This window comes from Amblyomma mixtum, chromosome 3, assembly GCF_055824585.1.
Source record: "Amblyomma mixtum isolate Tamu chromosome 3, ASM5582458v1, whole genome shotgun sequence".
Lineage (NCBI taxonomy): Eukaryota > Metazoa > Arthropoda > Arachnida > Ixodida > Ixodidae > Amblyomma > Amblyomma mixtum.
The window spans coordinates 111,351,025-111,367,935 of record NC_143014.1 but is presented as its reverse complement, the minus strand read 5'-3'; the positions used below and the strand labels follow the sequence as shown (position 1 = coordinate 111,367,935).

Here is a 16,911-nt window from a genome sequence, read left to right as displayed (position 1 = left end):
AATTGACAGCCATTTTCTCCCATGCTAGTTGGCAACTGAAACACAGCTGAATGCTCACTAAATAAAGTATGAAAAGGCCTCAGGCAGCAATTTGGTATGCAGACTAATGAGTAGTTGCGCCTAGAAATAAGCACACAAAACAAACTCAAAGTCAAAATCAGAATAAAACTACATTCAAGGAAAATATTTTTAAAATAAACTGAAACATGTCCCTATAACAATGAGTTCCATTACCACTCTCCTGACGTTGCTGGACTAGCAGAACACTAACATCTAGTGGATGTATGCAAGAAAGCACTGCGCCAAAAATCATAATGGATACAACATGTGCACTTGTATACAACAAAATTACCAGGCAATGTGCAATTGCCACTGTATCAGAATTAAATCATTACTGAAAAGTGTGAAACTGCATCTGCATCACACTTCTTTATTCATATATTCCTTGCTTCAATGGAAAAAAAAAATGGGAGAGAGGGGCAGAGAACAAGGCTCACTTTGAATAAATATCACCAATATAATTTTTTTCATACCTCAGTGATTCATCACAACCTTCAGTAAAATACACGGACAAAAATGAAAGATGAAAATTTCTTCTCTTTACTAGTAACAGTAACTTAAAAGCTGGCAAAGATAACTACTTCAAAATCTATACAAATCAGCATTTTCAGCTTGTTTGGATTATTTGAGTCATATATGTAATTGCTGGACTGCTAACACGCTGATGGTCTGTCTTGTGGATTAAAAATGCCTCAAAGATTTCCCTTCTCTGTTGATTTTGATAATTTATATCATCTGGTGCTTGTCAATGCAGGAGTGCACTCGCAAACAGCACAATGTGTGAACAAGTTCCTTCCTGTTGGCAATTTTCACAAACATCCATGCTTCCCGAATTGTTCACTCAGACAGTGAATGGGCTTACCCTTGTGGAGGCATCAATTTTTGCTCCCTTTTCAAGCAACAGCTTCACCATGTTGCTTTTTCCCCATTTTGCAGCCACATGTAATGGCGTTATCTGGTGCTGTAGAAGAATTCATGCCAAATAAAATCTAAGTACAGCATCGACTTATGTACTATCAGTGTCAAATGAAATGCACACATAACTGTGACAAACAAAAAGTTCAAAAGTATTAGCAGCTGAAGAAGAAATACGGGCAGGGTCAATTAACATTTCTACACAGCAGTCTTTGCGCCATGGAAGTGACAATTAACTGCTGTGATATCCAGTCTCCCTCAGCTAAAATCTCATTTTGTTGATCTATTTTCAGTTGCCTTGCTCACGTTTCATTGCCATACTTTCACTGCAAAACGTCATGTCACTTTGACTGCTTCTAAATCTAAAGCCTCGAGAGTGCAGTGGGTGCTGTGCTTTCTTTCAGAAAGAGAGCTCCACCACAGATATATATATATATTATGTTCATGTTTAGGCACAAGACATGCTCCATGTTCTTTTTTTCATTTGGCAAAATGCTGGCAGCATGCTTTCAAACTGTCACTGTAACCAACAAGTGAGCCAGACATGATGGGTTATACAATGGGTGTAAATCACAAGCTCAGATTTGATAACCACTGTCCGTACTTGTTGCCTTCCCCGTCATAAAACTGTCTCTTGTTTTTTGAGGGCCCAAGTTCACCAAAAAAACAGTCTGCTTCCAATTTTCTTGTGGCGTAACTGTCAGTATGCCATAATTTCCACATGGGAATATCCAACGTATGCTCCAAGCAGTTGAACAAATCTCTGAATAAAAGTAGCTAATATAAAACACAAAATAACATTACTAATTCAATGTGATCGCTCTACCACATCTAAAGACAAGTTTTTTAATGCAAAGTAAAAAGATTCATTTCCTTGATGCATTGCATTCCCTGTAGTCTAAATAATCTAAGTAAGCACAACAAATGCCATATACATAGTGATCTGCTCGCTGTGCTAGGCCATCCTGTTTGCACGGAAGTGTTTTGTGAATGCAAAATGCGTACACTCACATTACACGTGAAAGCTGCATTCTTAGTTGAGCAACAGCAGAACCAGCAACTCTAATCCTCAACCAGTCATAATGTGAAACACGCAGTATATAAACTAGTATTAACGCAGTATTCACATAGGGGTAGCTGTCCCCACAGAGCGCAAGGTGACATCTGCAGCCGGAATGGCTGCCATTCTCTCGCTTGCATAGGCAATGAAGTCACAGCATGCAGCTATGAGGGAGCAGACCAATTTAACAACAGCTTGTAAACCTATAGCTAGTTTCTTTCCCTCTTTCACTCTGGGAAAAGCCACATCTAGAATATGGCATAACACAACTGCCAGCAGACAAAATAAGGCAAGAACCTCTGCTTTAAACATTGTGGCCAGACAGCTTGAAACTGCCCAGCATGAGAATACTTCTATCCTGTGCATGTTTTCCTAAAGTAACCATAATCACTTCACTACCATCAATCACCTCACTGCACAGGCCATCCAACACACTTTAGAAGGTCCTCTTGCTCAAGGAAAACAGAAGAGCAATGAAAAGGTATAGGCAAGTTGGTGTGCACCTATACTGTCTCAAGAGAAGATCAGCTTGCCCACCGAATGCCAGATGACAACAATGAAATGCACCAGGTCTATACTATCATTCTGTCAGAATGCAAGCCACTAGAGAAAAGCATGCTGAGAGAAGAAGCCGTGCAACGGAATATGAGAGCTTGTTTTGTCACAAGACACAGTACCAAGTGCTGCTGACCCCAACAACTGCCAAGCAAGCAGGGATGACTTGTGCCATCCCCATCTCAAAGAGTAGGATAACATCACACCAGCTTGCAAAGATGTGATACTCCGGTCATGTGGTGTGCACCACCCTTTTCAGTGCGCGAAAATCCTTTAAGATGTCAACATTGTGCCAATCTATTTAAATATGTAGAAATATGCAATAAGGTTTCAGTTAAAGAAAGACACACAAAAGAACTTCGATTAAACAAACTTGCAAAGCCTCATCAATGTAACTAAAGCATTCTTTAGCTGTTGCTTTCAATACAACAAAATGCAAATTCAAAACAGACTACTGTTTTGCACATCTCTCACCTTTGCTGGGAAGTTGACATCAGCTCCTTTGTCCAGCAGCAGAGATGCAATATTACTGTTGCCATAATGAGCAGCTATGTGAAGTGGAGTGAACCCACTCTGCAATATCAACAAGATCAAAAAGAACCACACTGTTACAGTACTGCAAACTAGGTGCAGAAGGCTCTATATTGGTCAACCAAAAAGTACTCTTTCAGTAGTACCAATTGTAGTAAGACAAAAACTTAAGGAGCCCACTCATGATTCAATGCTATTGCCATTCTGCTAATGGATGTGCACGCCAATTTCAACAAATCAGGCCACATGACCCTTGCATTAACAAATGCTCTACTGTACTGATACTTTAAAAAAAATGTGCATCTCTGTTTCTGCTAAGACTAAGTAAGCTTTTGGCAGGATAGCACTCGTCTATTTGAATAATAAACAAATGCACGGCCACATTATATTTTCACAAAACCTTTAGTTTATAAAAATCATCCTAAAGCTTCCACAAAGTACCAAACCAGTTAAAACATTTGCTTTTATCGCAAGGTGTTTCCCCAAAATAAGTTTTAGGGGCCTAACCAACTTCATTTAATCAAACATCGGCTATTATCATTTCTATATTTTCCTTCACTTCAGTCATGCCTAAATGTGTCAACAGGTAAAAATGATAAACTGACTATAAGACTATAAGCACTACCAGTAGTATTAAAGGCACTATAAAGAGAGATTTCTTTTCAATGTGCAAGGCCTGTGCCGACAGAGTCCATCTAAACTAGGCACACTCCATGCATTTCACTAGCCACATGCACAAGCATAAAAAAAATAGCTGTTTTAACTACTGTTGAACCTGATTAGAGACCGAAAGCTGTGGTGTATAGGGCAACTAGGTGCGGCTTGGCGTATGTAACGTTGAGTGTGTTCCGGACAACTTCACTACTCGCTTAATTGGAACATCTGTAATTTAAAAGCTCATAATTAAATTATTCATGCACACCTCAGAACATAACTCAAAGATACATTTCTAAGACATCTGCGCAATCACTAGACGCACACCACCTGCTGGACCATCACCGTACATTGCGTGTTGGGGTTTCAGTGGATGCCGCATGATGCCTCTACGACTGCACGCCATGCACAAAGGAAATTCACCAGAAACGTACTTCGCTACTCACTTAATTGAGATGTCTGTAATTTACATGCTCATAATTAAATTATTCATTCACACCTCAGTACATATCTCGAAGATACGTTTCTAAGACATCTGTGCAATCACTAGACGCGCCTTCATTCACTTCCAAGAGTTGAACAGTCGTGGTGGGGCAGAAGCGTCCCCCTCTCGCATGTCGGAGGCCCGGGTTCGATTCCTACCTATACCACAATTTTGTTTTTTTTTTATTAATTGAGGCCACTTCAAGGTCATATCTGTGCTGTAACATGACCTTCAAGGTTTGTACGCGAGAAGTGAAGCTTTCGCTCCAAAAAGGAAAAATAGCACCACCCAAGTGTGGCAGGACGTTGAGGGGACTGAAGTAGTGTTTGCTGAGAAAGACACAAAGGCATGTGTACAGTCTCACTAGAAGCGTGCAACATTGTATTAGTGGCCAACCTAAAAAGCCCTTTGAACACAAGAACCACATATGAGTGGCCAGTGGGTGGCCTATGGTATTTCTGACCGTCACGATTGGCCAACACACAGGTCCTGATGAGTTATATGCCATGCTTACTTGTGGCAAGCTTAGTTAACTCAGCTTCTAATTAGAATAAGCAAGCTCAATCTTCTTCAGTGCTGCTCAGTTTTAGTACAGTAGCAACAGTGAAGATGACAACGAAAATGTCTGGGAAACAAGGCCCATCGGAATTGAAGTAGAAGCTGCACTTTCAACCATAGAAGGTTACACAAAGGCCAACCTGACTTTATAGTGCATACCAGTATGACGAGGAGGAGGAGTATAGGTACAGACTGCCAATACAAGATATTTAAATTAAATAGATGTTTAACTAGCTACTAATTTTAAGAACAACCTTAAATCAAAACTTCAGGTAACTTCAACCAATTTCACATGCTGTGAAGAAGTTGAATTAACAGAAGCTGACTACAGATGGCTTGCACTTCAATCCATCTATAACTGCATAAACTGTAGGTAAAGGCTTTCATGACACACCAGCGAGCTGCCTGCAACCCACCTGTCATGCGTTGCTAAACATTTTTGCTCTGGCTTATCGCACCAAAACAAGTTTTAATGTATATGACCGTTATTATTAAGAACCCTTAAAAACTTAAAACAAAATGGCAGTAGCAATATTTTTATTGCCCCCTAACACGTTGCATCTCAATACTATTTACAACTGCAACACTACCTGAATGCTGAGGTCCAATAAAGACTAAAACCACAGTCAAACAAAGTAAGCTAAAAAGAAAGTTTCATGGGAAAAAAAAAATTGTGGCCAGCCTTTTTTTTTTTTTCCCACCACAAAACTTTCTTTTCTAGAAGCCTGTAAACTCCAACTTTGCATGTCGATGCTAGTCAAAGTATAGTTGTGTGGACAAAAGAAATGGTCCGCTTTCTTGTTCCACACAACATTATCATCAAGCTGTGTACAGTACGTCAAACGTCTGACCTCTTATTTCCTACAAGAGCCAAAAATGAAAAACTTTAACACATGGAATAGGTTTAGGTTTAGGTTTATGGGGTTTAACGTCCCAAAGCGACTAAGGCTATGAGAGACGCCGTAGTGGAGGGCTCCGGAAATTTCGACCACCTGGGGTTCTTTAACGTGCACTGACATCGCACAGTACACGGGCCTCTAGAATTTCTCCTCCAAAGAAATTCTAGCCGCCGCGGCCGGGATCGAACCCGCGTCTTTTGGGTCAGCAGCCGAGCACCATAGCCGCTGAGCCACCGCGGCGGCTTAACACATGGAATAATCGTTTAGCAACATGAATTCAATTTATCTACAAACAGGCACACAACCACCTCCATACTTAATTTCCCTACGTAAGGAGCCTAATGAACTAAAACTCCCCCTCCCCCAACACAATTCTACAGTCTAAATGCTGAGCAACTTAAGCCACCAATAAATGTACAGAGACCTTGGAGGTGACATCAGGATTATGTTCACTGTGGAGCAGCAGAGCAGCTGCTTTGCAGTCATCCTTCTTGGAAGCGATGTGCAGTGCAGGCAGGCGCACTTTTCCACGAGCGTCGTTCTCCAGCAGTACTGCCACCACCTTGTCATGACCCTGCTGCAGTGCTACTGCCAGGGGAGTGAAGCCATCCTGCACACAATGGCCATAAGATCACTTAATTCAAGTCCCCTACATAGCTTCAGAGTAGGTCTTACTTCAGTGGCTAGGCTCTGATTGGCGCCGTTGGCCAGGAGGAATCGAACCACGCCATCATGGTTCTCCTGGGCGGCCATGTATAAAGGTGTGAAGCCATTCTGCGACTGTACATTAACGTTTGCTTGCTTCTGCACCAGCAGCTTCACCACCTCTTCTTGGCCTGCCAGCGACGCTATGTGCAGAGCACTGTTGCCTTTCTGCAGAAAGAAAAACGAAGTCAAAAGAAGACATAAGCAGGTAGTATCACAAAGTGGCTTCCAGTTTAATTTTATTTAATAGGGATAAATATGCAACATGCCAGGCTGCCAAAGCGAATATCCACTGACACTCATCGGTCATGCCCCACTTATCACTAATAGCACCACAATCATACCAGAAATTGCAATGTAACTCTTCTCTTTGTTATATCTCCTTTTTCTTTTCAGTTAAAGGGCAATGGGGAGAAACATCATCTAAGGGGATTGTATTTTTTCGTTAGTCATGAGAAGGAACTTCATATACACAGACACCACTATTATCCTAGACCAGTAGAAGACATTATTAATTTTAATGCAGTTTTAAAAAAAAAAAAAACCCAGACCCATTCTTTTATTGCATTTTTCTTAAACATGTGACCCACCAGCAGCTCAACATGAAATCCAATAACTCATGCACAAAAAAACATGGCTTCCTCCCTTATTAGTGTTTCCCTGAAACACATTAGCACAAGATACAAATACAAATCAAAAGAATGACAAAAGAAACGGATGAATGAATATAGTGCAAAAGTACTATGTTACTGTTACCGATGTCTGGCTATCTGTATCAGTTCATCTCATATTGACTTTCTGTACATTAACCAGAATGTCGAAACAATAAATTTTAGATTTCAGTTCAATGCCTGTGCCTTGTCTTCCCTTCCTTTGTTTACTGTGTGTTGCATTTGTTCATCGGTAAGCAACCAACTAGCTCAAGATCTGTCATACAGAAGAAAATGATAGTTGAAAATATGTTACCTAGTAAAAATAAACGTCAGAAACATCCAGAACATTATATATGAGACAGGTGCGTTAACATGAAGCTACTTTCAGCAAAACATAATCATCAAATTATCTGTCATATACTAAGGAAGCCTTCTAACTTAAGCAAAAGCCAGTCACAGTGTTCACAAGCTCAAAAGAAATGAGTAGCTAAAAATAGTTTTTGTCATGCCCTGCATACTAAATATGGTCTGCATATACTGTGCCAGTACGGTGATGCTGTGTCAGCGCACTGTTGCATGCATAAGCATCCTCACGGACAAAATAGTAAATTTGGAATGTCTCACCTTAAAAACAAAACAGAACACAAATTAATGAAAATACCACTGGTAAATTCACTTCTAACAAAAAATGTCAGAGGCACCATGATACCTACCTTGGTGGTAGCATTAACATTAGCTCCACGCTTGAGCAGTTCACTAACCACGTTGACATGGCCTTCCTTTGCAGCCAGGTGCAGTGCGTTGAGTCCATTCTGCACAAAAAGTACCTGATTTACCTGCTTATACAGAACTGCAACACAGTTATGTCCCCCTGTAACCTCCTCTGTTAAATGTCTCTGTACTGAGGCCTTCGTGTGCAGTCAACTAGACCTGAAGATCTCAACTTTGTTTAGGAGCCATGCCAATGACATATTGCTTTCTTTCCCATCCATACTGCACCTCTCTACAGTTGTTCATAGTTTGACACCAGCCAGTTGCTTACTGAGGCTTACTAGAAAACCAGCTATTAGACATACATTCTGTGGAAATTAAAGGGTAGTAATCTGCATTCGCCCCACCATATCTGAGCCACCATTTGGCCATTGCTGCTTTCAAAACAGCAGAAAAAATAATCATAAGTGTGACGAGGAGTGCGCTTCCCCTTCCTCCTCCCCCTATCCAGATACTGGCTTGCGGGAGACAAAAGTTTGCCCATGCAGCCTGGCCCACTTAACGAGATGAGTTTGAGATCCCTGATTTACAAGTTTCAAACAGATACAATGAAGACCTTTCCAATAAATTTTCAGATGATTGTTCCTAAAGTAAACCAGACTCCCTTTAAGCTTAGCTCGAAGGAACCATGAGAACTTGTTTGTCTTATCAGAAGTTCGGCTCATTCAGAATTGCCTTAAAAAAGGATTTGCGAGTATGCCAGATGTGTCAAAATATCTGATATCAAAATAATAAGCGAAACTTTTTTGCGACAAGATGACTGCAAGAAAAGCATTTACTGCATCATGTGCACCAAAAACAATGTAGCAACGGCATGGCTGGTGTGGGTGATGGCACCGATAATAAAGGCAGCAGGCAGTAGCGACACAAGCTCACATGGTCAGAGTACTCAGAAGCAACAATGGTTCAGTTTTTCCTTTCTTTCCTGTAGTCTCTTATTTCCCCGCTTTCTCAAAGACCAATGCATTGAAGTCTTTTTATATATATTTTTGCTTCCTCTCCAGCTCTAACAGCACCGTAGTGGCTAGTCACACAGCAGAGGTTCTGTGGTCACATGACTGTCAACCCGCATTTTTTCTTTTACCTCCCTCCTTTCACAGTGTGGCCACTGCCACTATTGCAAACTACATCAGCAGATGCACCACATGCCTGTGTGTCTTTTTGTCCACCACAGGCAACACACGGCAGGTGAGGTCCATGCAGCACAGAGATCTGGTTATGTCTGATCCGTCCTTACATCCCCTGCCGCGTTTGCCTCATGGAAGACACAAAGACATGGGTCTTCACCTCATCGTGAACTTGGAACTGTACTTTCACCACTGCACAGAGCTGCAGTTGCAATGATTTGTGGCTGCTGCGAATGCCCACTTTAACTAAGAAGCCCATGTGAAGTGGTTCACAGCAAGCAAACTTTTTTCACTGAATCGGTGGAAAAACAGCCAAATGTTCGCACACCATCTGTACCAAAGAATTCCAATTAACCAAGTGCATTTTCATGGGAGCATACGGCAGTCTCCGAATGAAGAGCCAACAGTCAGCTTACCGCATTACTTGTGTTGATGTCTATGCTGCCCTTGAGGTAATCCAGCACCTTTTCAAGGTTGCCAGCACGAGCAGCCCGCAGGAAGCTGGCGTTGCCATCAGTCTGTATAAGAGAAAAAATTGACAATTTAATGGCTTATCTGACCAAAGAGCATTGAAACAATAAGAAAAAAAAGGGACATTCACTAAAAGTGAACACAAAATCAGCCCCACACAAAAGCTTTTAAAAGCTAGTGCCCACAACACCCTCCAACGGCTTACAGAGCATCCATAACGGGGGCTTGGCTCAGAAAATTATGCAAGCAAAGTACCTGTTTTTATCACTGATTTCTGGCTAGAACAGTGGCACTTGCATCTCACTGATGACGACGCAAGAGAAACGTTCACTAGCTCAGTTTAAGGCTGCTCTTCTCACAGTTTTTTGCAAGAACCACTAGATTGAAACCACACACTGATACTGTTAACCACATTAAGAATGATGAGAAGTGTATGAATCTTGACTGCTAGTGATGAGTTTGTTGTTAGCCAAATTATTACTCGCTGCTGTACACGTCTTGCACCAGACTATAAGAAACCCATAGGAAAGACCAAATAACCACATTTGTCATGTTTGTTCGTTCCTATATGTGTTCATCCTTGCTGGCCTGGGAATTCATTCAGTAGAATCTTAAGACGTAGTGGCCAAAAACTCTCCAGTGGCTTCTCATGTTATGCTTATCTATTGAAGCATTACGGAGACTTCCATTAACACTGCAGGTCAGTCTGCTGAACAAAAAAAGTTTCCTCTCATTCTGTCATGCTTTAGCATTTGAGTATGCCACACTCTTTTTCAACAAGGCGCAGCACAAAATCTCAGCATGCAGGCCTCCTTTACCGCAGACACTGATGTAAGCATAGCAGATATTTAAGGTCATGTTTTTAACACACAGTACAATGGTATACGGCCAAAGAAGATAGGCAGAAGAAAGGGTAGAAGGAACAACACACAGTGCTGCGCTATGTGTTAAAAACATGTTAAATTAAATTAACTCTTCTACAGCAAATACGATGCCTGCATACCCTTGTAGACCCAGCTCTAGCAGCCTGGGCTGGGCTTCAGCATCACATAACTGCCTGTGTACACGATGACTAATAAAAGAGTGAGTACAACATGAGGGCACTCATTAGACAGTGCGCTGAAGGGCATGTTTTGTGAAATTGCGCAAACATATTTTTCTTGCTGAGTGAAGTGCATGTAGCAACAATATTTTTCATATGAAGGATTAACTTGAATGTAAAGAACCTGGCAGAGAATAGTGTAGTAAGGGAGTTGTCATTTTGAGCACAATGGACTCTAAGCCAAGCCCTTAAAGAAGCATGTCAACATTTCAAAGCCAATTTAGCGAACTTGGTGCATCCGTCAAGTGGTGATACTGCAAGTAACCATATACATAGGTTAGAAAGCTTTTCTGTGAGTATATATTCCGTACTCTTCCTACAAGTCAAAGCAAACTGGCACTCTTTGCTACACCTGATGAATGCGCTGTAATGTATTCAACACAATCAGTATATCTGAAGTAAATTATGACGGGGGAAACCTGCTTTGTAGCTGCTTCTTTTAAAAGCAACCCAAAAGAGCAGCCAGGTTGCCTCCGAGATGCCAAAATTCTCATTTCCAGAGTTCATTTTCATTTCAGTTTGTCTGTATTGATTTAACTTATTTCATCACAGGTATAAACCTTATGCAGTATGCAACAGTAGTTAACAACTGTGTTGAAACACATGAGCAATAGTTTATCAGAAGTAATCATGAATGTGTGTTTCCAGATTTTAAGGTGTTAATCCTGTTTTCAAATCTTAAAGCAGTTTAATTACAGCATGTAGGTTAATCTGTCAAACTAAGTTTTGCTAAACAGTGATAACGCAGAACAGTATAATAAGCCACAGAGAAACTCATGGTTGAATCGTTCCAACTCCGAGTAATTAACACCCTTTCCAAGGAGCCATATCTGAGGTTCCTCCAAACACTAGTGTCATATTTGCCATTAGTATTTACAGCCTGAAACTTTGCTCCAGCCAAGGCCAGGACATATGACAGCTGCAGGCAACAATGAACAGCCTAAAATAAAGAATGACCGAATATGTGTCACACCTGTGCGACACACGCGAAAGAAATGGCAGTAAATGCTTAAGGCCTTAAGTATGTTAATGCCATTATTTTCGGAGTTGATGCTACATGTCCATATTTAATGTCATTATACGAAAGTCACAATGATGATAATGCTTCCAAAGCAGCCAAAAATTTCGCATGAATATAAACAGGGCACACGAGCATAACATCTTGGGAATGTTTTTCAAATGTAATGTAAACATTATTTTGCAGAGAATATCAGTGTAGTTGTTTGACAAGTAGAAAAAGTAGCCATAAACTCCCATGTTAGCACACCAGCCAAGAGTATTTGTCAGAAGTGCTAGTAAAAATACCACCCTTCACATCAAAGATGCAGTATAGATGCCTCACCTGACTGAAAGTATGAATTAACCATTTGCTAATGGCTAGGAAGTGGTTACTAACAAAGTTGCATCCTTTTCTACATGTGGAATGGGGACGACAGTACACACTGCTCAGGCGAATGAGTTGTGGCGAACTCGGTAGGTCGCAAATGGCAGTAAGGCGAATGCATTAAATTAATGCATGTGGCACTGCGCGAATGCCATTAAAACTTAACGTAGTAAGCACTTAATGGCAACAAATTTGCCCATGTGGCACGGATATTACACAATCAACAGTTTGGTATATGGTTTATAGGGTTTAACATCCCAAAGCTACCCAGGCTGTGAGGGACGCCGCCATAGTGAAGGACTCCGGAAAATTCGACCACATGGGATTCTTTAATGTGCACTGACATCGCGCAGTACACGAGCCTCTAGCATTTTGCCTCCATCAATGTGACCACCACAGCCGGGATTGAACCCGCGTCTTTTGGGTCAGCAGCCGAACACCATAACCACTGAACCATCGCGGTGGCCGCATAGTCAACAGTGACAATGGTGAATGACACATGTCATGAACCACAACACTTAACAAAGACCAGTGTTTTCAGCAAACAGCACAGAGTTGTAGTATTGAACTCCTGAATTCTATCAAAGGCCCTTGGGAAGGTTCACAAACCAGTTTGATAACAAATGTCACATGGCACTTTCTATAGAAAATTATTCAAATTCTTTCAGTGACATGTGGGGCAAGCTTTTTAACATACAATGGAAAGAAAATTGCAATTCGGCTAATATTATGACTGTAGAGCTGCACTGCCACCCTAAACGTATTACTAAAATCTCAGAAAAATTCTGTGATCAGTACACAGAGATTAAGTGACTATACGCTTGCATAAATACAAAAGATCAGAGTTATGTAAACAGATGTCTACGAAAAGCACTTAATATGCAATAGATGTCAGCAATGAAGTGAAAAACAAAGTGCATGATTCACAATGCATGACTCGCATGCATTTATCTTACTCTTAGTTTTGCTAATTTAGGTTCATCATGAAGTAAAAACGCACATAAGCAGCTATAACCGGCAGTTACTAGCCAAAAGTTACTCGGCAGCTACTAAGATTTCGCAATAATTTGAACAACTGATGCAAAATACCTTGCCAAGATATAAAAGACAATCCAATATATAGAAATAATAGGAATGTCATCTCAAAAAATCAGAAACATTAATTCTTGCATAAGCTCTAGGACAAAAATGTCACCACTACATACGGAACATCTAGAAGCTTGTGCAATTAGCTGTGGAAAAAGCACTAAAATACACACTGGTACTTAGGTATTAAAGGGGTGCAGCAAAAGCCATTAAGTGCCACTGCAAATTATAGTCTCACCAAAAATTGTGTACTCTCCGCCAACTTTTCCTCGTTGATTTCTGATGCAGACACTGGCAAAGCTTTCAGCTGATTTGAACCTCCACGCAGATAACTCACAAATGTGGCCACAGATGAAGCAATTACATATATCCATCCATATAAAGCAGAAAACACACCCCTATGTCTTGGTATCTGGGACTCATCCGCATCCATCTCTGACACCAACAGCGAATGCACACGACTAACTTCCTCGGACGAAGGCAACGAGCAAGCCAGTAATGGCCTTGAGCAGGCGCAACTCCTCTCCTAAGACACCGTGAAAATGGCATGACTTGAGATTTCATGCCTTTTAGGAGCCTGTTTCGCTCACGTGCTGGTCTGCCACTTTGGTAGGCTAACAAAGGAACTCTCCTATGAGGCAGACAAGGGCTAAGGTAATGGTGCCACAGCATTTGTGCTCACTGCACTATCTAAAACATATCTGTGTACTATTTAGAGACACCACATATGAAATAAGACACTATTCACAAGCCTAGAAAAGAACAAACACTACTGTCACAAAAAGAACTGAGACTGGATGAGCTGTTCCACTGCTGTGCATGGGCGTTCCTATCATTCGCCATATCTCCACCTGCCATTAAAGAGTGCCTGCCTATTATTTTGCGTTGCAGTAATTTTTTTTTTGTCTTACTAAAACTGTCGATACATACACTCCAATTACATACAAAAGTCTCAGTAGATATTCACTTATATTTTCTCAGTTTAGTAACTCAGTGATGGTTTTCAAGGAAGCCATCAAGATCTGCTTCTAGTTAAATCAATGTAATAAAGAGTCATATTGGGCCTGCAGAAATTGCCGACGTAGTAATGCAATTTCAATTTCCAGTGCTCGCTTCCCAGGTGTATGAGATTCTGTATTTTTCAATGACATAAACAAGTGCTAACCATCCTTACATTAAAACACTAACAGAAAAAACAGTAAGGTTTCAACACCAGTATGAGCTACAAGAAACGAAGTTGTGCCAAGTGCACCATCCAAATTTTATATGGGTATACTGTTCGCATGATGATGAAGTGTGTTCATGCAAGCCTAAACCGAAGGTGCTAGTTAAATAAGTAGTTAGCGTACTATACACAACTACAAGAATCGAAAGTATGCCATGCATGCCATGGTGCATTGTCAACACTACAAGAAAAGACTAAAGGTGCTGCATATTCAAAGGACTTGTCTACAACCCCTTAATCACTAAGCCAGACTTTCAAACAATAATTATTACACTTTAGAAAGTACACCTGCAGACATCCTTTGAGTAAACATGTGCACATTTTAATAGCCAATAATACTCAGAAAGCATAGGTTTGAACGCATATGGTGTGAATGTCCAATGAACAGCTAACAAGACTCCTTTTACTGCATAGCTTTCATGATTTAAACATTCTTCAAAATCAAATGCCACCTTTGTTTACAAAAAACTTCAGTTTATTTTCATCAAGCTTTTGACAGTGCTTAGGCTGAAGTGCCTGCTTTGGGCATATCTACTGTAGATATGTCCCAAGCAGGTACTTCAGCCTAAGCGCTGTTTTAGGTATGTGGTGCAAAATTCACAAAAACATCCCTTAAATGCAAGTGTTTTGCGAATGGCTGGTTCATAACCAGTGGAGAATTATGATGATAGCCAATAACAAGATAACATGACAGTCTATGTTACAGCCTGGTCAATCAGCAACATCTATTTTAAGTACCAGCAAGTTCCAAATGTATATGTGCACATGTAATATCCAGGTGGCATTATAGTGCACAGAGATTATTAGACATAGAACACCATACATATGAACTTTTCAAGATATTAGCCCATACACACTATGGATGCACCAAGGCACCAGTTTGTGCCAGGCTATAATTCTGATGATATCTTGCCAGCTTGTTTTTTCTCTCGGGGCCAAGATGAACAAATCGAAAAAGCTTGCTTTTTCATATGAAGTTGTAGCTTAATATGAAAAAGCAGGCTCCTTATATAGGGAGTACTCATTTAATTGTATAAAGCCCATAAGGAAGACTAGAATAATCAAATGTACATTCATCCAATACATAATGTTCTCCTAAAGTGCAGAAATTTTACACCCACAATTTGATATGAAAACGCAAGCTTAGAATATGAACCGATACCACCAAACGTTTTCTTACGTTCAGGCTACATTAATGACATATTTAGAGAATGAAACTGGAAAATAGAAAATACACTGAACATGCCCAATATCGAGTAGTAGTATCCACACATTAACAATACATTTTGCAGGCGATCATTTTGCAGCGCACGTCACGTAGGTGTAATATGGGAGGATCATAAGTAGATACCTAATGGATGTTTTCAATGTCTCATATACCTCATCCACTGTAAGTTTATTGGACACTGGTGGCTAAGGATAGCGAACAAGAAAGTTGCTGACCAGTCCCAAACCACACTTACACATGAGAAGGTTTGCGAATAGCACCAGTAACAATGCATGGTATCAAACCCTAGCTATACCTATCAAACTGCGCCCAAAAGCTAAAATATCAACCATAGGGACATTTTGCTAAAGTACACTGCCACATGTTTTGAGATGTGTCACAAGACAGCTAGCATGCCAGAAAGCCAAATAAACATCACATATATGTCCCTTGTCTAACGGTAACATACATTATACTTGAACAGTGATGCATACAAAAAAAACAATGGGAAGTGTTAAACTGCAAGATAAAGCAAAAGCAAAATCAAGCTCTGCAGGACACAGTGAGAGATTATAACACATGCATCTGTACCCATAATTATCTGAACTATTATGTTATATTATATCGTGTTTATAATGATTGCCATACTTGATATTTTTCCTCTTTCAACTGCCTGCATTATAAACATATATCCTTTCCTGGTACTCATTTATTATACCCTTTCAGTGGCATTTGATGAATTTTTTTTTATTTGCTGTACCGACATTGATTGCTGTTGTCGCGCCAAATGTACAATTTTTTTTTTTTTTTTTACAGTCAGCCCTAGTGAGGTGTGTACAAGTTTACCTGAATGTCTGCGATATTATAACAAATAAAAACACCTCGTTTCAGAGCAAATACTGGCTGCAGGCCGAAATCAACTTTTCAACACCCATATTTTCATAAGCGCCAACGCCTGTGAAAAACCATAACACTTACGAACACCATACTGAATTAGTATTCTCAATCATATTATTTGTCCAATGGAAAGAGTAACTGCATAACAGAATTTTGCTAAAGCTTTTTTTATGGTTCGACTGTCAAACACATTAAGGCATGTTTAGGAGCAAAAAGCTCTCGCAACATGAGTAACTCATATCCGACTGCATGCAAGGTTAGGTTAAAATATTATCCAGCCCAGCATAGCCGCGAGACAACGCGTTCGTGTAATATACGCTCCATCTCACGAGTAGTTCGCAGTGGAGTGGAAGCTACAAGCGCGAGGTGATGGCTTCTAGATTTGTCAGGCCGGCTAGCGTGCGTGTGAGAATGTCACACTTGTGGAAGCCATCGCCTCGCGCTCGCTCATTACTTCCACTCTCCTGCGGACAACTCGTGCGATGGAGCATATCAGTGGTGCAATTTGAGCAAAAAGCCCAGAACACAACGAAACATCGGCTGCATACACTAGTGTAGTCGCGTAAT

General features: G+C 40.6%; 1 protein-coding gene across 13 annotated transcripts in view; it reads right to left on the bottom strand.

Annotated features, from left to right (window-relative positions):
• LOC149351412 (uncharacterized) overlaps nt 1–16,911 on the bottom strand; it is a 214,447-nt gene that overhangs the window by 176,934 nt on the left and 20,602 nt on the right. For all 13 annotated transcript variants that reach the window (XM_089580739.1, XM_089580740.1, XM_089580741.1 and 10 more), the window contains 6 exons: nt 9,389–9,490; nt 7,788–7,886; nt 6,392–6,589; nt 6,141–6,326; nt 3,065–3,163; nt 923–1,021 (listed from right to left, as the gene is read on the bottom strand). In XM_089580739.1, the coding sequence (XP_089436865.1) occupies nt 923–1,021; nt 3,065–3,163; nt 6,141–6,326; nt 6,392–6,589; nt 7,788–7,886; nt 9,389–9,490 (783 nt within the window). Of the gene's footprint in view, nt 1–922; nt 1,022–3,064; nt 3,164–6,140; nt 6,327–6,391; nt 6,590–7,787; nt 7,887–9,388; nt 9,491–16,911 lie in introns of those variants that run through there.